This window comes from Herpailurus yagouaroundi, unplaced genomic scaffold (genome assembly GCF_014898765.1).
Source record: "Herpailurus yagouaroundi ecotype Mexico unplaced genomic scaffold, PumYag 214, whole genome shotgun sequence".
NCBI classification, from domain to species: domain Eukaryota; kingdom Metazoa; phylum Chordata; class Mammalia; order Carnivora; family Felidae; genus Herpailurus; species Herpailurus yagouaroundi.
This window is the reverse complement of record NW_024412445.1, coordinates 4,743,868-4,767,624: the sequence shown is the minus strand read 5'-3', so window position 1 is coordinate 4,767,624 and position 23,757 is coordinate 4,743,868. Positions and strand designations below refer to the sequence as shown.

Genomic DNA, 23,757 nt, shown 5'->3' with positions numbered 1-23,757 from the left:
TCCAAGGTGGGTGGTCCCTCTCCAAGGTGAGTGGTCCCTCGTGCTCATGGGCAGTGTGGTGACGGGCATTGGGCAGACAGTGAAGGCTGAGAGCCTACTCAGAGCCTTCTGTGCACTGTCCTGAACATCCATGGACTCAAATACCTATGTTTTGCTATTCTAAGAGGTTATTGCAATAAAATGAGGTATCAACACAACAGAATACAGGTAGCAAGACGCTCGTTAAAAACCAGATTTTGGAAGGGACAGGCATCTCTTTAGACCCTCTAAGAGCTGAAAGCAAACAAATCATCCTAAACTGGGAATTTTTTTATAGACGTATTTAAATTTTTTGCTCATACAACAAGTAAGATATAAATGGATTTTTTTTTTTATTGCTCTCACTGGCTGTTTTGTACTTCTTAAAATCAGAACAGTCTCTCTTTTGTTTAATGAAATTTTACCAGTGGTTAGTCTGTAATTTAAAGTAAATACATTGGTTATTTTCTCTAAATATTGAAATGGACAAGATAATTGGAGTTTCTAAAACCTGCATGTCATTATAAGCACAGTGAATACATTTCATAATGATTTCATTATTCTGTTCATAAGTTTTTTTATTGTTCATTTGGTGTTTTGAATCTTTTATATGTAAATATAAGCCGTTCCACTCAGACCTTACTATCTCTTTAGCATCAGATTTTTCTCCAAAGAAAGCCTCAGATTCACCCAGGACATGTTTTAGTCTCCCTTTAAAAAGAGGCTTGATGTCTTTTTGCAAATAAAAATTAAATTTTATCACAAATAGTTTCACAGCTTTTGCACACTTCTGTTACACTGGGTTTCTTGGGAAGATGGTCAATCACTGTAGTTATGTAACACTTGATTCTAGAACTTGCTTTATAAGTGCTAATGCACAGTTTTTCTACGTATCTTTTTGGTTTCTTTGCACTTTGGTGCCGTGCCACGTCTTGAAAGTTTTCTTGGTCACCAACTGGCACCAGGACGTACCATGAGCCCTCATTCCGTGAGCCTTACGCAGTATTGTAGGCTTAGAAAAAGACAACGTAGACTCCCAAACAACACAGGAGTCCCCTTCCCCCATCCCCCAGGACCTTCCCTCTGGAATATGGTGTCAGGGAGACAGTTTCTATCCCATGAGGCCCATTCAGCGGGAGGTGACACGGCCACCTTCACAGGCCGGTTCTGTGTGTGCCCGCATGTGCGTGTGTGGGGGTGCAGGTGTGTGTGTGTGTGTGTGCTCGCACACATCTCTCTGTTTAAATAGCCTTCCTTTTTTTAAAAAAATTAAAAACATATTTTTAATGTATATTTATTTTTGAAAGAAAGAGAAAGAGAGGTGGGGGAGGGGCAGCGAGAGGGGGAGACACAGGATCGGAAGCAGGCTCCGGGCTCTGAGCTGTCAGCACAGAGCTGGATGCGGGACTCGAACTCAAGAACTTCTGAGATCGTCACCTGAGCAGAAGTCAGACACTCAACCGACTGAGCCACCCAGGTGGCCTTTAAAAATTTTTTTAAGTGTTTACTTATTTTGGAGAGAGAAAGCACAGAGGAGGGACAGAAAGAGAGGGAGACAGAGTTACCTAGAGCTAAAGTGGGCTTTGTGCTGACAGCAAGAGAGCCCGATACGGGGCTTGAACTCACAAACTGTGAGATCATGACCTGAGCTGAAACCAAAAGTTGGACGCTTAACTGACTGAGCCACCTGGGCACTCCAAACTTCCTTTTTTTTTTTTTTCTTAAAGCACGAAGCTCTTATTTATTTATTTTTATTTTATTTCATTTTAGAGAGAGGGAGAGAGCGCATGATCAGGGAGAGGGGCACAGGGAGAGAGAATCCCGAGCAGGCTCCACAGTCAGCACAGAGCCTGAGGCAGGGCTGGATCTCAAAACCCTGGGATCATGACCTGAGCCGTAATCAAGAGTCGGACGCTCAACTGACTGAGACACCCAACCGTAAATAGCCTTCCTTTTGCAACACTGTCAAATGTTATGCCCAACGTTGCCTACAAATGTCCGCATTCAATGACCACATCAAGCATATGAATATGCTCCAGAATAAATAGAAAAATCCCCCAAATCTTACAGCTATTAAAGACAATTGTATACAGCTACTTTAATATAGCTATATGCGATATAGTTATTAAATTACTGTCAGAAGTTAAATTTTTCACACAACGGAAGCATCCAAATTCTCCTGAGAGCAAACTCTACCCAGCGGTGACGGCATTTATCAGTCTGATCATAAATGGACCTCACAGAAAACAGTAAGGAGGACACACTCCCACTGTCATATCATAAGTTAGGCCATCTTGGATTCCAAAGCCAGATGAGAGGCTGAGGGAACAAAAAAAAGGTATGGAGAAAGAAAAGGAAAGAAAAGAAAAGAAAAGAAAAGAAAAGAAAAGAAAAGAAAAGAAAAGAAAAGAAAAGAAAGAAAAACAAAGTTTGTTTCACTCACAAATTTCAATATGAAAATGTTGAAGTCAAATACTAGCATGTAGTGATGTTTAAGGAGAACGAGATAGTATATCATGACCAAATGTGTTTATTCCAGCTACTCTGGGGTGGTTCACAGCTATTAGAAGGTTTTGAAATGTCATGTGCCATGTAAAGACTCAAGAAGGGAAGAGTCATCATTGTATTAGATGCAGAAAAAGCATCAGGTGAAATTCTACATCCCCGCGAAACAGAAGTTTTTAGTAAAATAGGAACAGAAGGGAACTTTCTCAATCTGATGAGAGACATCTCCCAAAAATATTACGGGAAACCTATTCTTTTTTTTAATGTTTATTTATTTATTTTGAGAGACAGAGAGGCAGAAGAGAGACAGAAAGAATCCCAAGCAGGTTCCACACTCAGAGCCCAATGTGGGGCTTGACCTCACAGACCGTGAGATCCTGACCGGAGCCAAAATCAAGAGTCAGTCGCTTAACCGACTGAGCCACCCGGGCGCCCCCTGATGTGATTTATCTTTGAGCAACTTATTAGAAACCATCTAGAAACGTGCACCATTTAGAAACGTGCAAAACAATACCATAGGCTATGAAGGAATTTGTGCAGAGAATTCTGTAGAACTCTCTGGGAGTGGCGGACCCACATGCGGCCCCGTAGCCTCCTCCAAGGACGGCAAGGCGAGGGACCCACAGATTTAACAGTGCCCGGGTTTTGTGTCATACTCAGCGAGCTGCGGGTATTATTATTTACACTTTTTTGCATGGCTTTAACACCGCGCAAATGTTTTGATTAAAAACACACGGGCTCCGGGGTCATCGCTGGCCTCAGTGGGAAGGAGAATGTGATCTTCATTTACAAAGGATGGAGTTCTACCCCCTTCTCTCTCTCTGTCCCTCTTTAAGGCTACGCACAGAGCATTCTCCGGTACAGAGAGACCAAAGGGAGCTGTGCCAGGGCTCCCTCGTATACTGCCCAGAATGTACTAGAATTCCTAGATGCCCGTGCATAAGGTCAGGCGCAATCCATTTTCTTGCACAGGTCAAAGACCAAGCCAGCCCCTGACAGCTTATTATTGCTTACTGACATAGTCTGCCTTCTAACTCTTTGAAGGAATAACACTTCAATTACTTTTCCTAAGTACATCTGGGCTCTTGGTCCTTCCTCGTGGCTGAGTCACATCCCGACGTGCTATTTCATGCTTTCTGGTTTTCTCTCGCACGGACTCGTCCACACGGTATTTGCTTTCAAGCCCAAGCTACTGTCAGACGGACGTTTCTTCCCCGGTTTGCCCTAAGGATGGTCCATTTGCCATAAAATTGCTTTGAGATGGTGTCCATGCTGCCAGATGAGGCAGAGAGGCGATTATCGTCAGGCTCAGACCTCAAACCCCAGCCCAGAGGAGAGTGGTGACCTGGGTTATCCAGGACCATCATTTGTACCGAATCTGAGGGTGGTTCTCGGTAGGAACGCCTCACCTCTGGCCCCTGTTCATCCCGCACACGCTGGTGATGCCTGCCAGTGGCCCGATGCCAAGCCTGGACCGACAGAGGGGACAAATGTTCCCCTGTTGGGTTTTGCTTCCTGACGCCAGTTCACCAGCTCTCTGGACACCAACTGGGCATCCCGTAATGGGACTCCATTCTGAGGCTAACCATCTGCAGTCCCCACAGACCCCACAGGTAGAGGGGCTCGGTCCCACAAGGTCCAAAGGTCCCCGCCCTTCTGTCCAGCTTGCTGTAAACTTGGGGGTTCCCGCGAACCCCCCGCTCCTTCAGATTTGATAATTTGCTAATAGCTTCGAACGCTCAGAAAGTTGTGCGACTTACATTTGCTGATTTGTCACAAAGGAAACGAGCGAGCAGCCAGAGGGAAGGGATGTGCAGGACAAGGTATGGGTGTGGGTAGAGGACACAGAGCCTCCCTGTCCTCCCCGGCTGCGGCTCTGTCCTGGCACGTTGATGTATCACCAACCCCGTCCTTCACCGCGTAGGTATGGTTGATTGCATTGTTGGTCATTGGTGGTTAACTCAGCCTCAAGTCCCTCCCTCTCCTGTGACCCCCCCCCCCACCCCAGAGACTGGGGGTAGGGCTCAGAGTTCCAGCCTCAAATCTCCTTGGTTTCCCTGGCAACCGGCCCCCAGGGGGCCCTGAAGCTCCCCAGGGGGCAGGGGGAGGACAGTCACCTGTCCTCTCCTTGGCTTACCAAAGCCATTCATCATCCTCCAAGAGATTCCAAGGGTTTTAAGAGTTGTGTGCCAGGAACCAGGGATGGAAAGCAAAGATTTATTTTTTATGATGCCGCCCCCTCAGGTGCTGGGGTCCTGTGGGTGTCGGGCACCCAGGTGAGGGATGCGCTGGCAGAGCGGGGTCCCAGGGAAGCGTCCCAAAGCGGGTGTGCCTGTGCTGAGCCTGCTGGAAGAGGGACCAGGAGGGAGGGGCTGCGGGGGGCTTGTCCCAGTGGCTTCCTCATTAAGCCCCACCCTGTGTTCTCTCAAACCAGGGTGAAAAAGAGGACAGACCTAATCGGAGCCTTTAAACTGGACCCTGTCTACTTAAAGCACAGCCATCAGGACTCAGGTACTCTGCAGGGGGGGGTGGGGGGTCCCTGCTTTCTCGGTGTTCTGGTTTTGTTTTCAGAGCGCCCTTTCTGCCAGGAGCCAGAGAGGAAGGTTCCAGTCCACAGAGACCAGACCATGGGAGCTGCCTCCCCAGGAGGGGGGTGGGGGGTGGGGAGGGCTGCCTGGTGCCCCCCCCCCCCCCCCCCCCCGGACCCCCCCGGGGGGGGGGGGGGGGGGGGGAGGGCTGCCCGGTGCCCCCCCCCCCACCCTGCTCCAGAACTGCTCAGTGCAGGAGCCGGGGAGGGCAACCACATGGCCAGGGGGCACAGCTTTCCATGTGGGGTGGACACCTCCTGGGTAGAATCCTTAAAAAGAATGATTGCCCTCGTGTCTGAGAACGTATGTCTGCTTATACCCATACCACCATGGGGGAAGAGAGCTTAGGGGGACGGGGTGGGGAGGTGCTGGGGGTTCAGGGAATGAAGGGAAAACCGGATGACTCCCGGGCAGGGTCCACACGGCCGTGTGCCTTTCATCCGTTGGACTTGCAGACCTGCCCTCTGTGCGGGACATGAGCCACCTCTGTGCCTACGGAGTCCGGCGGGGAAGCCTGGGCAGGTAGCTCTCCGAGGCCACAGTGGGGCTCAGACACAGATGCTGGAGGGATTCTTCCAGGGCCACCTCGTGCAATAACCTGTCATGCAACACAATTCCTAGAAAACACAAAACAGCCCCTTCATTTTCATTAGAGAGAGAGAGAGAGAGAGAGAGAGAGAGAGAGAGAGAATCCCAGGCAGGCTCTATGTTCAGAGCAGAGCCCAATGCAAGGCTCGATCCCACGGCCCTGGGATCACGACCTGAGCTGAAATCGAGAGTGGGACGCTCAGCCGGCTGAGCCACCCAGGTGCCCCTCTCTGAGATTCTTGTCAAAGAAATAAGAGTTGCATATTGAGAAGAATGATCCCAGCAATACAAAAGTTGTTTGGTTTTTTAGTGCAGGGAATAAAAATTTTCCAAATGTAAATAATACTTATAGCTGGATGGTATAATGTCTTGTGAATTTTCCTAATTTCCTCTACATTTTTGCAGTTTTTAAAAAAAATTTTTTTGAACATTTATTTATTCTTTTTTTTTTTTAACGTTTATTTATTTTTGAGACAGAGAGAGACAGAGCATGAATGGGGGAGGGACAGAGAGAGGGAGACACAGAATCTGAAACAGGCTCCAGGTTCTGAGCTGTCAGCACAGAGCCTGACGCGGGGCTCGAACTCATGGACCACGAGATCATGACCTGAGCCGAAGTCGGCCGCTTAACCGACTGAGCCACCCAGGCGCCCTGAACATTTATTTATTCTTGAGAGACAAAGAGAGACAGAGCACGAACCAGGGAGGGGCAGAGAGAGAGGAAGACACAGAATCGGAAGCAGGCTCCGGGCTCTGAGCTGTCAGCACAGAGCCCGACGCGGGGCTCGAACTTACAAACTCGAACTCGTGACCTGAGCTGAAGTCGGACGCTTAACCGACAAGATACGCAGGCACCCCTACATTTCTGTAGTTTTAAAAACATACGTAGAACTACTACTTTTAAATGTCAGTGTTCTCAGGTCTAGTACAAACACTCACCCCATTGCTATTTACAGTTTCTACATACCTGCTCCGTTTTACTCAGGACCTAAATAAAACGCCCTAAAATAAAAAAAAATAAAGTCTAGTTTTTAAAGAATTGAATTGGCATGAAACAGTATGAAATAATGAACCAACTGCCAAGCTCTTATATTTAAAAATGTGTATTTCATGTTCAGATCATGAAAATCTTTGCAATCATGACAGTTAAAAAGCAAAATGTTGCCCTTAAACCATGAAGTGATCCTTGGAATGACTTTACGCCAAGGGCATCTGAGGAAAGCTTATTACTCTAGACGTACAATAAATTATTTTATTCCGCTTTTATAGAAAGGCTTTTTCCTATTTAAATATTGGCTATGGCTGTTAGAGATGAAAAATATTAGTTATTTGGATTCTTTCCCTAAAAAAACAAACAAACAAAAACCAAAAAAACCCCACAAAAACCTCTCTAAGTCAACAAAAACAGTGTCCCGTTTTGGATTTAGCAAGTAGAGCACCAAAAATCAGCTTTAAGCTCTTGTGGCCAGTGGATGTAGGGCTTATTTAATCTGCGTGGGTTCAGCTCTAATGTTGCTAAGCCCTCTGCTCCTTGAAATGAAACCTTCTTTAGAGTTTTTTTACGGTCCTTTTAGTTCAATGAAGAAATCGCCTCTTTATTTAACGATTAAAAAAACCACTCACGACTGCCCCGTGGCCCCCTGCTCAGCTCGCAGGACCACAGTGGCCCGCTGTCCCCCCTGGGGGTCATTAGGATGCCTCCCTCTCATCACTGGGTTCAGGACGAGAGGTCTTCCCGGGTCTCTGCATGGAGGCAGATGCCCTCCTGTCCCTTCACCCTGTGGCTCCTTCAAGGCACGTGACTCTCGCCATGCAGCCACCTCGCTCACTGGTTTGTGTCCCTCCGCCTCCCCTGGAACCTCAGATCCAAGTGTCCTGCTGCTGGAACACAGCTGGACCAAGGGGGAGGTGGCCAGCAGCGACAGTGGGACAGCAATGTGGGAGTGGTTGCCCTTCTAGTACATCCCCACGTTTCATTCCCGTGTTTATGAGTTTGTCTCACTGGGCGCCTGCCAGCTACGGGTTGACACTGACTTTGACCTAGGACCAAACCATCTTGGGGCGCCTGGGTGGCGCAGTCGGTTAAGCGTCCGACTTCAGCCAGGTCACGATCTCGCGGTCCGTGAGTTCGAGCCCCGCGTCGGGCTCTGGGCTGATGGCTCGGAGCCTGGAGCCTGTTTCCGATTCTGTGTCTCCCTCTCTCTCTGCCCCTCCCCTGTTCATGCTCTGTCTCTCTCTGTCCCAAAAATAAAATAAACGTTGAAAAAAAAATTAAAAAAAAAAATAATAAAATAAAACAGACAATCCTGTCACAATGCAGGTGACGGGGAAAAGTGGCCGCACCTGTTACACAGACTTTTCAGACAAACTCTTCCATTATAGAAACCGTACATTTGGAAACTAGAAGCATAAAGCGGGGGGAGCCAGAAAGTCCCCATGACCCCACCCCCCCCAGTGCAGATGCTATTGTCATGTGGTGTTATTTCTTGCCAGTCTCGTGTGGGTTTTATTGTGCCATTTGCAAATTTAGAGGTTGCTCACCCCCTATGTATCCTCTGTAGCCGTAAAGACTGAGCAGGCACATAAAACTTATTATTTGTTTTGGGGGGGTGCCTGGGTGAGTCAGTCGATTAAGCATCTGACTTCGGCTCAGGTCATGATCTCGCCGTCTGTGGGTTCGAGCCCCGCCTCGGGCTCTGTGCTGCCAGCTCCGAGCCTGGAGCCCCCTTCGGATTCTGTCTCCCTCTCTCTCTGCCCCTCCCCCACTGGCACTGTCTCTCTCTCTCTCCCTCTCTCTCTCTCTCAAAAATAAACATTAAAAAAATTTTAAATTTATTATTTGTTTTTATTAATAATTAATAAATTAATTTTTATTAATAAATTAATAAATTATTTATAAATACATAATATAATATATATTTATATAATTATAATTATAATTTATACAATTTATATAATTATATAATTTATATAATTTATATGATTATAATTATAATATAATATAAATAAATAATAAATTATTTATTAATAAATTAAATAAATTACTAAATTATTAATAAATTAATTATTAACAAATTAATAATTAACAATAAAGTTATTATTGTTATTTTGGGGAGAGCACAATCAGGGGAGGCAGAAAGAGGGGGACAGAAGATCCTAAGCAGGCTCTGCGCTGACAGGCTGACCGCACAGAGCCCGACGTGGGGCTCGAACTAACAAACCTCGAGATCATGACCTGAGCTGAAGGTGGATGTTCAACCAACTGAGCCCCCCAGGTGCCCCAAAGAGCTCAGTTTTTAATTGTATTTCACTGGAATGACATTTGGATGGCCACACGTGGCTGGTGGCTATGGGGACGGCACCATGACATAAACTAAAAGGGAGGGACATTCATCTCCATTCACGATGTCATCTGGCGTCATCTGGGTTCTTAACAGACTCTTACTGAGTGCTCCTTGTGCGCCACATATATTTTGGGTGCTGTTATGTCTGCTGGTGTCTATGCCCCCCTGTCAGGCCACTTCTGGTGACCCTGCTGTTGATGTTTGACAACCCCATTTCACATGGTGCAGAGAGTGGTGGCTGGGAGTTGACCTGGGCTGTGTGACCTTGGGCTTTCATCACAGGGTCCCTCCTAAGATTAGGGGGTGGGACCTGGCACAGTGGCCCTGAATGTTCTCCCATCTCTACCATCTTATGACCCTAAATAAGAAAACGCCTGGAGGGCTCAGTCGGGTAAGCATCTGACTTCAGCTCAGGTCACAATCTCACGGTTCGTGGGTTCGAGCCCTGCGTCGGGCTCTGTGCTGACAGCTCGGAGCCTGGAGCCTGCTTCGGATCCTGCGTCTCCCTCTCTTTCTGCCCCTCCCCTGCTCACACTCTGTCTTTCTCTCTCTCTCCCAAAACTAAATAAACATTTGAAAAAAAAAAAAAGAACAGAAAAGAAAACGCCTACTGTCTCCAGATGATAGTCAAAAAATCAATAATAAGTGGCGACTTTAGATTTCCTTGTAAGTATAGTGTAGACCCGTCTACACAGCGGGTGAAGAGCCATCTGTGACAGTGGGTGTGCACTGCATCAGACTCAGAGCCGTCAGCACAGAGCCTGGTGCGGGGCTCGAACTCACGAACCGCGAGATCGTGACCTGAGCCGAAGTCGGATGCTTAACCGAGGGAGCCACCCAGGCATCCCTTAACCATCCATTTTTTGTAACCACTATGAAGACATTTGAATCCAGGATAACGACATTGATCGAATGTACACTCAGGTATCTGCTCCATGCCAGACTCTGTACTAAGATCCGAGAATGCAGACATGAACACTCATCAAAAGTTTGATTCCTTTTTTTTAAGTTTATTGATTTTGAGAGAGAGAGAGAGAGAGAGAGAGAGGATCCCAGGCCAAGCAGCTTCACACTGTCCTCACAGAGCCCGATGTGGAGGCTTGATCTCACAAACCATGAGATCATGACCTGAGCCAAGATCAAGAGTCAGACGCTTAACCGACTGAGCCACCCAGGCGCCCTAAAAGTTAGATTCTTGTCTGATATCCTACTCACTCTGTATATCACAAATTCACCCGCCTGCGCATGAATGAGTGCACGAGGAAGGCTTCACGTGCTCCGAATGCTGTTACCAGAAGATAGCTCGGGTTTTGTGCTTCTGTAACCATAGAAAGTGAAGCCAAGGGGAATCCAGTTGTAATCCGGCATTTCCAATTTGTCCTGGGAACCCCGCTCTCTTGGAAAGCCCCTTGGATTTGGTACCTTGGGAAGTGCCCCCCAAACACCCAGCCTCCTGCCTTCTGCTGGTGCAGGAGGTGAGGGACGGGACACAGGAAGTTTACCTTGAAGGTGAGAAGGAATAGATGTGAAATCGACCAGTGTGTCTGATGGCTTCTCTTTTCTATTTCTTTCTCTTTTCCAGGGCTTATCACCGACTATCGGGTAAGTGGGAGATTTGACGCGCTGAGTCCAGGGCTCAGGTGATCGAAAGTGTGAACACAGAGAGGGGCCTGTCATGGGCTGTAACTCCCGCTGTCCTCCTGTTCCCCTCAGGCTCAGAGTCACCCTAGAGGACACCTTCTAGCTGGGTCCTAAGGCAGGCCACGGACAGCCGTGCTGAGCCCACCGACTCCGGGTCTCGGATCAGGAGGAAATGATCTTGCCTGCGCCCCTCAGAAGGAGGCAGAAACTTCTGCCCCCAGAATCCTCTGTAAGAACAGGTGTTATCCTTAGACCACACGGCCCGTCCGTTCCGCACGGCTGCCGTGCGCCTGGGGCGCACACTCTCCCCTTAGGGCAGTGGGAGATCAGAGTCAGAGACCACAGCGGTGCTCGGATGGCCCCCTTTGTCAGCCGGGAGCTACGCACGGCTCTGGCAGCTTCTCAGAGATGAGTGAGGCCCCATGCCTCCCTCCTGGACCCCCAGGCTACCGAGGGAGACAGGGGCACAGATGGCTGCCCACGCGGGGATAACCATTCTGCACACCCACCGTGCTGAGACAGATCTGGAACACGCTGCTCCTTGCTGCTGGCTGTTTCCGGCCCGAGGGAACACGTTCCAGCTGTTCAGCTAGGGCCCTGCTAGCTTTGCTTAGACTCTCCTTGTGCCGTTTATGAGAACCAAGTCCCAGGCATCATATGCCAGCAGCCTATGAACTGTAGGTCGTGTGCGGGCAGCTTTGGGTTGGTCCACCTGCTGTTTGGGAAGGACCTGGATCCAGGCGGGCGTGCGGCACTGTGGCAGCCCACCCTCGCGGCCGTCCCCCCTGGCTTGCGAGGTCATCTTGGATAACCGTGCTTTATGTCCTGCTGTGCGCACCCGCGGAGAGAGCCAGGGGGCAGGCGCATAGTGTATTCTCCGCAGGCATCTCGTGGTCTGTGAATAAGCAGATGGAATTCGTGGAGGAGCAAATTGGAAGGATGGGGAAATTATTCTGGAGCGGAGAGTCCTCTAAAAACTGATGCGCATAAGTGAGTCCTTAGAAAAACAGCGCCACAAAGTAGGAGAGGTCAAGTGGGGGCAGAATACACAGGTCGGTGGGAGCCTCAGCAGGGGAGCCTGTGTCTGGGCCCTGGCTGTGCAAAGGGCCTGGGGCACCAGTCTTGCCCTATGAGTGTTGTTCCTCCCATCCACTCCTCACAAGTACGTGTCACCCGCCTCCCACCCTGACCCCCTTCCCTGTGCCACAGCCCTGGAGAGCCCCTGACCGTACTTTCTGGCAGTTTTACTGCTCTCTTAGCTAGAATGTAGGGATATCTTTCCTTTTCGATGCACATATAGGTACTTCTGGAGCTCTTTTATGGTTTCTTCCTTTAGAGTGAAGTCTGGGCAAATGCCCTGGGGCCCGCGCTGTTCTTGACGAGGGAGTGCTGGGCTCAGCAGATGAAAAAAAAATATATATCACAGACATCATCATCATTTTGTTCAAAGGTGATGGAAGCTTCAACCTGAGGTGGTCACAGCCTCCAGGCTGCAGAGGAGGCCCCCCCACTCTGGGGATTCTAGGCCCCTGACCAGGCCAGTCCGGGAAGTGTAGGGTGAAAGGCATGAGCAGCCCCTGGCAGGACGGTCAGCCCTGAAGGGATGGGGGCACAAGAGCAGACTCAGCACCAGGAGGAGGGAGTGGGAACACCTTGGCAAAGGGGGTTTTACATCATGTCTGCTTGTGAATGACCAAAGAGGGAACCGTAGCAGCATTTACCTACCATTTATTTACCTGGTCTTAGGCAAAGTGGGCATCATTATGCCCATTTCATAGATGTAGAAACAAGAGGTTCGAGGTCAAAGAATTTGCTGAACCTAATTTAAAGAGAGCCAAGAGCCTGGGTCAAAAGCCCACTCACTGAGCCTCACAGCCCCCATGCTGTCTGAGTGAGGAGAATACATCTTCTGGTCCATTTCGGTGGCTTATCAAGAGTGGGACGACACACAGGACATCCTGGAGATAAGGTTTTAAAATTTTCAGTTGTGGAGGGAAAAGTACCCAGAAATAGCTCCTTTGGTGTCCAAGAAACCTCGAGTAGTGACTGACTTCTACACACAGAATCATTTTAGGTGGCCCATGTATGTGGATTTTCCTCCTGACTATTCAAGTACAGTGGTCAACAATATTCCATAAAGCCTTATGACATGTCCTGTCACCTCTGAACTTACAGGCTGGGTGCAAAGGGAATTTCTCTTCCGGGGGACGTCTACCCCGGTCCTGCCCCAGGCTCAGGACAGGTGGTGACAGCATTCTAGGGCCACGTTTGAATCAGCGCTCGATTAAACTGTGCGCATTTTTACTCCAGGACCTCAGAAACTAAGTTAGGTCCCAAGCCATTCCTCCCGGTGTAAAGATTAACTAAGCCGTTCATGATTCATTAGTGAGGCTATTCCTCCGAGTGTTAGACCTCAGTCCCGTCTTGATCTTCAGGACGTTCGCTGACGCGGTGGGGAATGATTTTGGAATGCAGTGTCTGTGGTGAACAATGGGAAGAAAGCACTGCCCATCACTAGTTAGCGGGTGAGTTCGGTTTTCCCCCAACAACCTGCAGACGTGCTGTCCCTTAGGGTGGATCTGTGTCCGCGGGGGCCATCCGGGCTCTGGGGCATCGCACGTGGCCCCCTAGCCTCTCCACGCCTGCTGTCCTCCCGTAAGATGAAGACACAAGCCCCGGCTTCACAGGCGTGAGGGTGATGGGGTGAAATGCTGCGTGAACCCGCTGGGCACAGTGCCTGGTGGACACAGGGTGACACCGGGTCCGATGCCTCTGAGCGTCAGTAGCGGGCCCCTGTTTCTCTTTGCAACTTGAGGGGCTTCCGTGAAGCCCTTGCTGGGACCCCCTGGTGATGCATTTGCCCTTCAGAAGCGGCGTGGCCTGGGCATGCTCGGCACGAAGGTTCAAACCTGCCTGCCCGCTGCGCTACAGAGGGAGCAGGGCCCGGACAGCCCCACTGTGCCCATCACGGATGCGCTGGGGGAGGGTCCGGGCTGTGCCCTCTGCCCCACTGCAGTCCTCCGCAAGCCCTGCCCTGCAGGGAAGGTCCAGGGAACAGAGAGGGAGCCTGAAGTGCCCTCAGCGTCTTCTCTGTAGGTGATAGAACCTGACCACTTGAAAAATCACAATGAAGTGCCCGTTTTATGGTCCCAGAAGGCCCCCTTGCCCTCCCTCCCTTCTGGGTCCTTTCTTGCTGGCTTTCGTGCATTTGCAGCCATTGGGGGGCCCCCACAGCTGGTGGGGTGCCAGCCGGCTGACAGATTGAGGAAAAACTAGAGAAAGCTTATTGGAGGACCGGCATGTCGGGGTTGTATTTTCTAGTGACCATCTTGCGGGTCATTCTGTGGCAGCGGGGGGCGGGGGAGGAAGAGAACCCCTATTGTTCTAGAAAAGGGTGCCGGAACAGCACAGGGAACACGCTGAGCCGAAGGGGTGGGTTTCGGCCTCCTCCTGCCCGCAGTTGCAGACGCCCGTGCCCCCGCTGGCTGGTGAGCTCCATCCGTGCGCAACCTGCACGCATCTGCTCCGAGAACACAGTGCCTTTCCAGGAAGCAGCCTGGTCCGTCCTCGTCTGTCTCCGGGCTCTGCAAAGAGAGCCTCCAGCCGTGGGCTTTGCTCAGCCCGCATGGTGGCCGGACGGGGAGGGGAGGCCTCCAGGGAATCAGCTGTCTCCAAGAGAAGCAGGTGCCCCAGGAGCCAGAGGAAAACCAGCTCGCGGTACCTTCCTCCCTGACGCAGCGTTTTCTGTTCTGTTTCAGCACTGGCAGTTGCCGCTGGGCCGAAGGTTTCGCTCTCTGAAGATGTGGTTTGTTTTTAGGATGTACGGCGTCAAGGGACTGCAGGCTTACATCCGCAAGGTGACTGTGCTCTCAATACTTAGCTGGGGAACGTTAGGCAGGCCTTGGACACTAGACATGGAGGAAGATGGCTTAATAAGAAAATACATGATAAAGGTTCGTTTGCGTTACTGAGGGTTGGCCATTCCCAAGATGGTCAGTGCGTGATTATGGACCTTCTGGACGCTTCCATGAAGACCACAGGCCGTCAGGTCCAGGGGACTGCAAAGTGAGCACACCACACGGCCGGGACTGTGGCCACACCTCACCTGCAGCAGGTGCAGTGACAGCAGGGCGGTCATGAGAACACAGTACGTTTCCCTCCGAACACTGCCCGCACGGCAGAACCTTGGAGCTTCTGGAAACAGATAGTTTCCAGCCTAGGGTTTCTCAGTGTGTCCCCGACCAGCAGCACATGCATGGCCTTGTACTCTCGGGTGGGTTCCGGCAACCTCTGTTGCTATAAGTGAACCAGGCCGCCATGATGAGCTCTACAACGTGAGAACAACTGGTCTACTTCAAGCCCCATCACCCTGCCATTTTTTTATTTTTTAAAGCAGTTGAAGAAACTGAGGCCAGAGTATGTGCTGGGACTCCCCCAAGGCCCACCCACTTAGCTGGCTGCAGAGAGCTGCCGATTCCCAGCTGGTCCCTCCCATGCTGGCGTCCTTCCTCAGCCAAGATGGCGCCATCTTGCTGGACAGAGGGCCTCGGGCTTCATGGAAGCAGGGATGCCTGTGGTCTCTGACTAGTGACCGTGACAGTTTGGGTCCCGGTGCCTCAGCTTAGTCTGTGGTGTAGCTGTGGGCAGCACACAGTGGCTCCAGGCTCTTCCTGCGTGCGGGGCACATGGCCTATGGAATACCACACGGTGGCATCTGTCTACCTTATGCGGCCCGTGGGGGCCCGTGGGAGCTGGTAGTCACCAGGAGGATCTGTGGGGTAGGGAACTAGGAAAGGAGTGTTTGCGTGTGAGTTTATGGGTGCAAGATCCCCCTCCCCATGTGAGAACATGCTCTCAAATATAATAAGGATTCAACTTTGACAAAAATCAAGTGGTCTTTGTCACCATAGCTTAAGGCTCTGGGGCCCCTGGGTGTGATTAAGCTGCTTCCTGTAAAAACACTCCATGCCTCTTATATTTATGGGTCTGTTTCTGGGTTCTCTGTTCTGTTCCACTGATCTGTGTGTCTGTTTTGTACCAATACCATACTGTCTTGGTGATTACAGCCTTGTAATACAAGCTAAAGTCTGGGATTGTGATGCCTCCTGCTTTGGTTTTCTTTTCCAACATTGCTTTGGTCATTCGGGGACTTTTCTGGTTCCGTACAAACCTTAGGATTGTTAGTTCTAGCTCTGTGAAGAATGCTGGTGCAATTTTGATTGGGATCGCATCGAATACGTAGAGTGCTTTGGGTAGTATCGGCATTTTAACAATATTTCTTCTTCCAATCCATGAGCATGGAATGTTTTTCCATTTCTTTGTGTCTTCTTCAATGTCCTTCATCAGCTTTCTATAGTTTTCAGAGTACAGGTCTCTTACATCTTTGGCTGGGAATTTCCTAGATTATTTTATGGTTTTTGATGCAATTGTACCTGGGATCGATTCTCCAATGTCTCTTTCTGTTGCTTCATTATTGGCGTATAGCAATGCAACCGATTTCTCTATGTTGATTTCATATCCTGTGACTTTGCTGATTTCATCTATCAGTTCTAGCAGCTTTTTGGTGGAGTCTTTAGGATTTTCCACGTAGAGTATCATGTCATCTGCGAAGAGTGAAAGTTTGACTCCTTCTTTGCCAATGTGGATGCCTTTCATTTCATTTTGTTGTCTGACTGCTGACGCTTGGACTTCAAACACTATGTTAAACAACAGTGGTGAGAGTGGACATCCCTGTCGTGCTCCTGATCTCAGGGGGAAAGCTCTCAGTTTTTTCCCCATTGAAGATATTAGTTATGGGTCTTTCATACATGATTTTTATGATGTCAGGGTATGTTGCTTCTATCTCGACTTTCTTGAGGGTTTTCAGTAGGAAAGGAGGCTGTATTTTGTCAAAAGCCTTTTCTGCATCTATTCACAGGATCCTATGGTTCTTATCCTTTCTTCTATTCATGTGATGGACACACTGATTGATTAGTGAATATTGAACCAGGCTTGCAGCCCAGAAATGAATCCCAAACTAAGGGTTGATCGGGGCGGGGAAAATGGATGATGGACATTAAGAAGAGCCCCTGTAGGCATGAGCATTGGGTGTTATGTGTAAGTGATGAATTACTGGGTTCTATTCCTGAAGCCAAGACTAGGCTGTATGTTAACTAACTTGAGAATAGAAAGAAAGGAAGAAAGAAAGAAGACAAAAACACAACAACAACAACAACAAACAACAAAAAACACTCCATGCCTCACCCTGAGAGGGCTCCCATCCAGCCTGACAGGAAGGGACCGGGGTGGTCAAAGCCTGTCCCCAGGCAGGTGGACCATAGAGGGAAACAGCACCTGCCAGCACGAAGTCTTTGGTGCCCTCTAGTGGCACCATATTTATTACCGGACGTGGAGCTGCACAGTCCAATGAGACGTCCTTCCCAACAACACTCCCCAGCGGGGCTTCTGCTCAGAGTTCCCCCCCACCCCCCGCCCCCAACCCCGGCCCCCAGCACCTGCTTGAGAGCACCGAGCACCTAGCACTGAGCACCGAGCCGGGCGCCTGGGTGTGGAATGAGCAACACGCACGCAGACCGTGGCGAGCTTGTTCTCCGTTCACATACTATACGAATCCCCTTTTGCGCTCCACGAACCCCTACAAGTCAAATAAGGTGGTGAATGCAGCGAGAGGGAGGCATTTATCGGACGTGACGGGGACTGTCATTCTCTTCTCTTGGTGGCAAGCGCTGTTGGATAACAGCACCGCAGAACCGAAGCTTCGGTGACGGGCAGCTATGTATGTCACTGTCACACCCTCGGTTTCCTTATCTGTAAAGTGGGCATAACCGTGGCAGCGCCTACCCCATGGGCTGCATGGGGATAGTAGGATGGCGGGGACCTCGGCGCTCAGCACAGGGCTTCTCAGTAGTGGCTAGCTACCCTGCCTTTACCAGGATGTTTAAATAAGATTTGAGATTATAACTGATTGTTTTGGTGAGATTAAAACAGTCCCCTGAACAAAAGACAATGGCAGTGGTGTCTTTCTGAAGACACTCGTCCTTCCCTCCTGGTAAACGGGATTTTTTTTCCTAACCGGCTGGTGTGGAGGAACGTACGTGCTCGAAGAAAACGGTTGAGAGCATGTGAATGAATTATGCATGGGCCGTCTAATGAGGTTTTCTAGGTGGTTAAGTCCTGAGCTGAGTGGTGTCGGGAAACTCAGACAGATGCCCTTCCCTTTCCAGCACGTCCAGCTGGCCCACGAGTTTGAACATCTGCTGCACCAGGACCCTCGCTTTGAAATCTGTGCGGAGGTCACTCTGGGGCTGGTCTGTTTTCGGCTCAAGGTACGTTTGTCTCCTTTAGTCTCCTTCATGGTCCGTGACGGTGACCGGCGAGAGAGTATCGTTCATTGCCTCCGAGCACAAGACCGGCAGTTGAGCTCCCCAGAAACCACGGAACTCAGCACGCATTTTCCAGTCTTTGCTGTTTGCCCCTCCAGGCCCTGCCCCAGCCTGACTGCCCGCTGGGCCCCGAGCACTCTTCTCCGGGAGCCGTCTTCTGCCGTTCCTCGAGCAGACTGAGGCTTCTCGCTTGTGTAGACCCTTGGCCCTGGAGTGCCCTCCCCTTTCTCCACGCATGTATCTCCGCCACCAGGAATGCTCTGGGCGCTGGCCCGTGTACACGCTCACTGATGCAAGTGTCATCCCCCGACCGGCTCCGGCCGCAGCCCAGACCTGCAGACTCTGCCCCTTAACCAGCCCCTGCGGGCTGCTGGATGCACACAGGGGTATAAGTTCTGGGCGCTCTGCCGCCTGACGACGAGTGCGTTCACCGTGGGAGGGGGAGCTTCCCCGGAGCGCGGCGGGTACCAGCCATCGAGGCTGGGAATCGTGACAACATTTCTCAAAAGGCCCGGAAAGGTGCAGGACGGGCAGGCGCCTTATTAGTCTAGCTCGTGACCGAGGCTCGATGGGGGCCTCACACTGACAGCTCTCAAGCTGGCCATGCATTCCAGAACCTAATTTTCCCACAGGCCTCCTTGTTCACAACCATGGAGGCCATCGGGAGAAGCAGGGGTGGGCCCGGCTGCACCGTCCACGTGCTATAATCACCAGGTGGCCCTCCGCTCACCATATCCTCCTGTCACTGCTTCTCAGAGGTTCTGGGTGGCAATGGGAACCAGACAGAGAGAAAGCCTGGACTCTACACAGTTAGTGGGGTGCTGGGGTTCTGGTGCAGGGCTTGGCGACGGGGCCATGCACTCGGTGCAGAGTGCAAAGTGGGGAGACCCTACAGGGCACCTGGGAGGTTCAGTCGGTTGAGCGTCCGACTTCGGCTCAGGTCACGATCTCGTGGTTCATGAGTTCAAGCCCCGCGTCGGGGCTCGCTGCTGTCAGCACAGAGCCTGCTTCAGATCCTCTGTCCCTCGCTCTCTGCCCTTCCCCCACTGGCGCTCTCCCAGAAATAAATAACTTTTTTTTCCACTAAGAAAAAAAACAAAGTGGAGAGACCCTAGAGAAAGCGTGCAGAGGGCAGCGGGGCACACACACGCTGGGTGGGCACGGGGGAAATCTCAGAGCACGGGTGTCCCAGCCGCAGGGTCCCCCAGAGTGGCCTTGGGTCGCGGTCCCGGAGGCACCGGTGTTGACAGTGTGTTTTGCCGTGTTCACCACGGACAGACGTTTTGTTCTGTTTTGACTGCCAGTGTTCTGGCAGGACTTTCGCTTTTTCACTTTCATGGTTTTATTGAGATGCACCCCACACACCACACACTTTGTCCGTTTAAAGCACAGTGAGGGAGTTAGGGGCCCAGCCGCCCACAAAGTGGAAAATCCACTTCTAAGTTCCCCCAAAGTTAACTGCTAACAGCCTACTGTTGCCCAGAAGCCTTACTGATAACACAGTCGATTATCACACATTCTGTACGTTCTGTGTATTACACACAGTGTGCTTACAAGAAAGTAAGCTAGAGGACAGAAAATGTTACTTTTATCTTTAAGAAACTTTTTTTTAGAGAGAGGGTGAGTTGGGCAGATGCAGAGTGGGAGGGAGAGAGAGAGAATTCTAAGCAGGCTCCGAGCTGTCAGCATAGAGACTGACGTGGGGCTCGATCCCACCAACCTTGAGATGTGACTTGAGCTGAAATCAAGAGTAGGATGCTTGGGGAGGCTGGGTGGCTCGGTCGGTTAAGTGTCCGACTTGGGCTCAGGTCATGATCTCACGGTTCATGAGTTCGAGCCCCGCATCCGGCTCTGTGCTGACAGCTCAGAGCCTGGAACCTGCTTCAGATTCTGTGTCTCCCTCTCTCTCTCTGCCCCTCCCCTGGTCATACTCTGCCTCTTTCTCAAAAATAAATAAAACATTAAGAAAATTAAAAAAAAAAAAAAAGGGTAGGACGCTTAATGGCCTGAGCCACCCAGGCAGCCCGGACAATGCTATTAACAAAATCATAAGGAAGAGAAAATACATTCCTAGGGCTGTGCTGGATTCATAGAAAAAGTTCCACCCATAAGCGGACCCGAGCAGCTCAAACTGGAGCGGTGGGAGGGTCAGATGAACACACGATGAGGATTTCAGCAGAAGCCAGGGTCACAGCCACTGCCAGGATCTCAGATCCTCGTCCTCCCCAGAGCGGTGTCCCCAACGCCATCCTTCAGTGCCACCCATCTGCTTTCGGGCTCTACGGCTGGTCCAACACGCGAATTCCCACACGCGCATTCCCACAAGTGGGATTGCCAGCTGGGGGCATCTCAGCCTGACCCAGGTCCCCGACAGGCGCACCTGCGGTGGCCCCGCCCCCTGCGCACGCGCAGCACAGGGAACACCCCCTCCCTGTTCCGGAAGCCCAGGGCGCTTTGCAGCCTGTAGAGGTTTCTTCTTGAGCACACTTGCTTGCTGTCTCCATTCCAGGGATCCTGGTTCTTCTCCGGGAAGCATCTTGTTCGGGCTCGTGGTTCATTTCTCTATCTCCATGCCTACCACCTGGTCCTTCCTTTCTTCTCTCTGTCCCGTTCTTCTCCGGTCTGGATTTCGTGTTCTCTTCATCATCGACGGCTTCAGTGCACATAGTATGACTTTCTTTAACGCCCAGCACATAAACTGTAGCTACTGCGTCCTTGGTTTTCCGTCCTTCACCCCAGTTCATCTCAACCATTCCTGCTCATTCGGTGTCCTCAGCCCGTTTTTCTTCTCCTTATTCTCTTTCCTCCTCTCCGTCCTCCCTTCTCCCTCCCCACCACCCTCCTTCTCCTCCTCACTCCCCCTCTTCCTCCTCCCCTCCCCCTCCCCTTAATGGCCCTCCCCCTCTTCCTCCTTTTCTCCTCCCTCTCCCTACTCCTGTAAAGTGGCACAGAGCAGTGTCGCCTAATGCTGGCCTTGCGCGGTGCTCAGCTGAAGTCCGAGTCCTCGGGGACCTGAGCACGCCCCCCCCCCCTCCGCCTCTGCGGGGGTCCAACAAGCTGAATGAAGCTCTTCTGGAAAGAATAAACGGCACCAAAAAAATCCACTTGGTTCCATGTCACCTGAGGGACAAGTTCGTGCTTCGTTTTGCCATCTGCTCCCGCACCGTGGAATCTGCACACGTGCGGCTGGCCTGGGAGCACATCAGCCAGCTGGCCAGCGACCTGCTGGGTGCAGAGAAGGAATAGAAGCCCGGCCCCAGGTAAGCTGCCCTCCTGGCCCCGCCACGCAGCGCTCCTGGGCCCGGATTTCCTCCAAGGCGAGAAGGGGCAGGACCCTTGCGCTGCGAGGATTCCTTAGGGACCTTGACCCATTCTTCCGACTTTGCATTCTTTTACATGTGACGATCAGTCCCGCACCTCTGTCGTTTGCCCTCGGAGTTCATGACACAGCTTACTAGCATAACAAGCTTCTATATTAAACTGGCAGACTGCAGATAAAGATGAAAGAGAACATTACAAAGGGAATTTGACACGATCGAGGATTTATGTTTCGCTCTCTCTCTTTGTCCTTGTTGCCCCATTACCCATATATCACAACCCACGGGGGATATGACACAGTTTTACCTTGTTCGCTTTTTTTTTTTTTTAATGTTTGTTTTTTATTTTTGAGAGAGAGCATGAGCGGGAGAGGGACAGAGAGAGAGGGAGACACAGAATCCGAAGCAACTCCAGGCTCGGAGCTGTCAGCACAGAGCCCGATGCGGGGCTCGAACACACGAACCGTGAGAGCATGACCTGAGCCAAAGTCGGACGCTTAACCAGCAGAGCCACCCGGGCACCCCTTACCTTGTTGGCTCTTAATCTTAACTGGGAATACCTGAACGAATGCTCAAGAAATTGCACGTTAAAAATTGTATTTCATTTATGCGTGAGAGGTGGATCTGTCGTTCCTGCCCATGAGGTAGGTCAGAGAGGCACCTTTCTTGGTCAAATCCTGTCCAGAAAGACGAGATCCTTTTCCTGGTACAACAAGGATCTTTCTTAAAGAGGCCATCCTGTCCAGAGCTTGAGCATTTCTGGAAGGTGCTGGGGAGAGACCAGAGTTTCACATATTTCCAATCTGCTTAGATAAGGATGTGTATCCGGGTGCCTGGGTGGCTCAGTCAGTTAAGCATCCGATTGTTGATTTCGGCTCAGGTCATGATCTCACCATTTGTGAGTTCGAGCCCTGAGTCGGGCTGGGCACTGACAGTGCAGAGCCTGCTTGGGAGTCTCTCTCTTTCCCTCTCTGTCGCCCCACCTCAAAAATAAATAAACTCTAAAACAAAACAAAACAAAACAAAACATGTGCATGACAGTGGTGGGGGGGGCGGAGGGGGTATAACTGCTGTTACACAAAAGGAAACCATATCAGGCAAACACTCCTGATTAACCTTTCCACAGCCCTGTGTTTGCACAAATCTCATCAGGATGCAGCATAGCAGGATTCTGTTCCCATGTGCCCACAACAACACAGAGAGAGGCTGTCGCCCTAAAAAATTAGCAGAAGCAAAGTCGCATTTCTGACAGAAGTCACAATTACTGTGAAGTCATATGTGTTATCAATCCAAAAGGTACAAATGAGATTAATTTTTTTTTTTAGTATAGGACACAATAGGGGCACCCGAGTGGCTCAGTCGGTTAAGTGTCTGACTTTGGCTCAGGTTGTCATATCACAGTTGGTGAGTTCGAGCCCCACGTCGGGCTCTGTGCTGACAGCTCAGAGCCTGGAGCCTGCTTCGGATTCTGTGTCTCCCTGTCTCTCTGCCCCTCCCCCTGCTGGTGCTCTTTCTCTCTTTCAAAAATAAATAAACGTTAAAAAAAATATATATATAGGACACAACAGTGACTCATAACACATGGAATTTTGGGGGCCAGGTTAATTAGAGCCATGAAAGTCTGAATGCATGAGCTTCACTTGGGCTCCCTTGAGATGATCACATCAAATCCACATGGCCACAATTCTAGGGAAAGAAGGAACTATTCCTATTTCACAGAGGGTGGTAGGAAACTGGGCACAGATTCTGGCTGGCATTGATCAAATGTGCTGGAGAGAAGCCAGATCAGTCATTCAGTCTCATTTCTGACAAGTCCTATTCATCTATATTACATGGTTCCCTCCAGCTCCCTGGAGAAATGGCATCTTCCTTCTGTGTGTTCTAGAGAAACATATGAGATACGGATTCTTCCATTTTTTTTTTGTTGAATGTAGCCTTATGTTCATGTTATTTTTTTCCCCTGTAGCGATCAAAAGTTGAAAAGAAATATATGTGAACACCATGGAAGAGAATAGAAGCATGCTAGCTCCGTGGACCCACACCCACGTGTGGCCTCATGTTTCCTTCTCTGAAGTTCTCCAGAGCCTTGTGTTTCTGTCTGCTCACCATCTAATCAGGGAAGAAATATTATTTGCTATGTGAAAAGTTAATCCAGTGGGTGTAGCTTTTGTTCATTATTTGGCTGTGACTTTTGTTGATTCAAAAATCATAGGTTTTCATGCTCTTGAAAATGTCAGTGGTAGGAGAAGCTTACTGAACTATTTTCCAGGGCATTCTAGGATCGTGGGACTTGAGATTATACCTTTAAATTGTGGCCTTTAAATTGTTCCATCCTGTGGCTCAATGCTTAATAAACAATTTCGAGTGCGGTGGC

At 50.2% G+C, this 23,757-nt stretch overlaps 1 protein-coding gene across 4 annotated transcripts in view; it reads left to right on the top strand.

Annotated features, from left to right (window-relative positions):
- DDC (dopa decarboxylase) overlaps positions 1–23,757 on the top strand; it is an 85,645-nt gene extending 61,888 nt beyond the window's left edge. For all 4 annotated transcript variants that reach the window (XM_040455068.1, XM_040455069.1, XM_040455070.1 and 1 more), the window contains 6 exons: positions 4,958–5,034; positions 10,626–10,645; positions 14,443–14,541; positions 17,908–18,009; positions 21,112–21,326; positions 23,350–23,757. In XM_040455068.1, the coding sequence (XP_040311002.1) occupies positions 4,958–5,034; positions 10,626–10,645; positions 14,443–14,541; positions 17,908–18,009; positions 21,112–21,312 (499 nt within the window). In that variant the 3' untranslated portion in view covers positions 21,313–21,326; positions 23,350–23,757. The remainder of the gene's footprint in view (positions 1–4,957; positions 5,035–10,625; positions 10,646–14,442; positions 14,542–17,907; positions 18,010–21,111; positions 21,327–23,349) is intronic.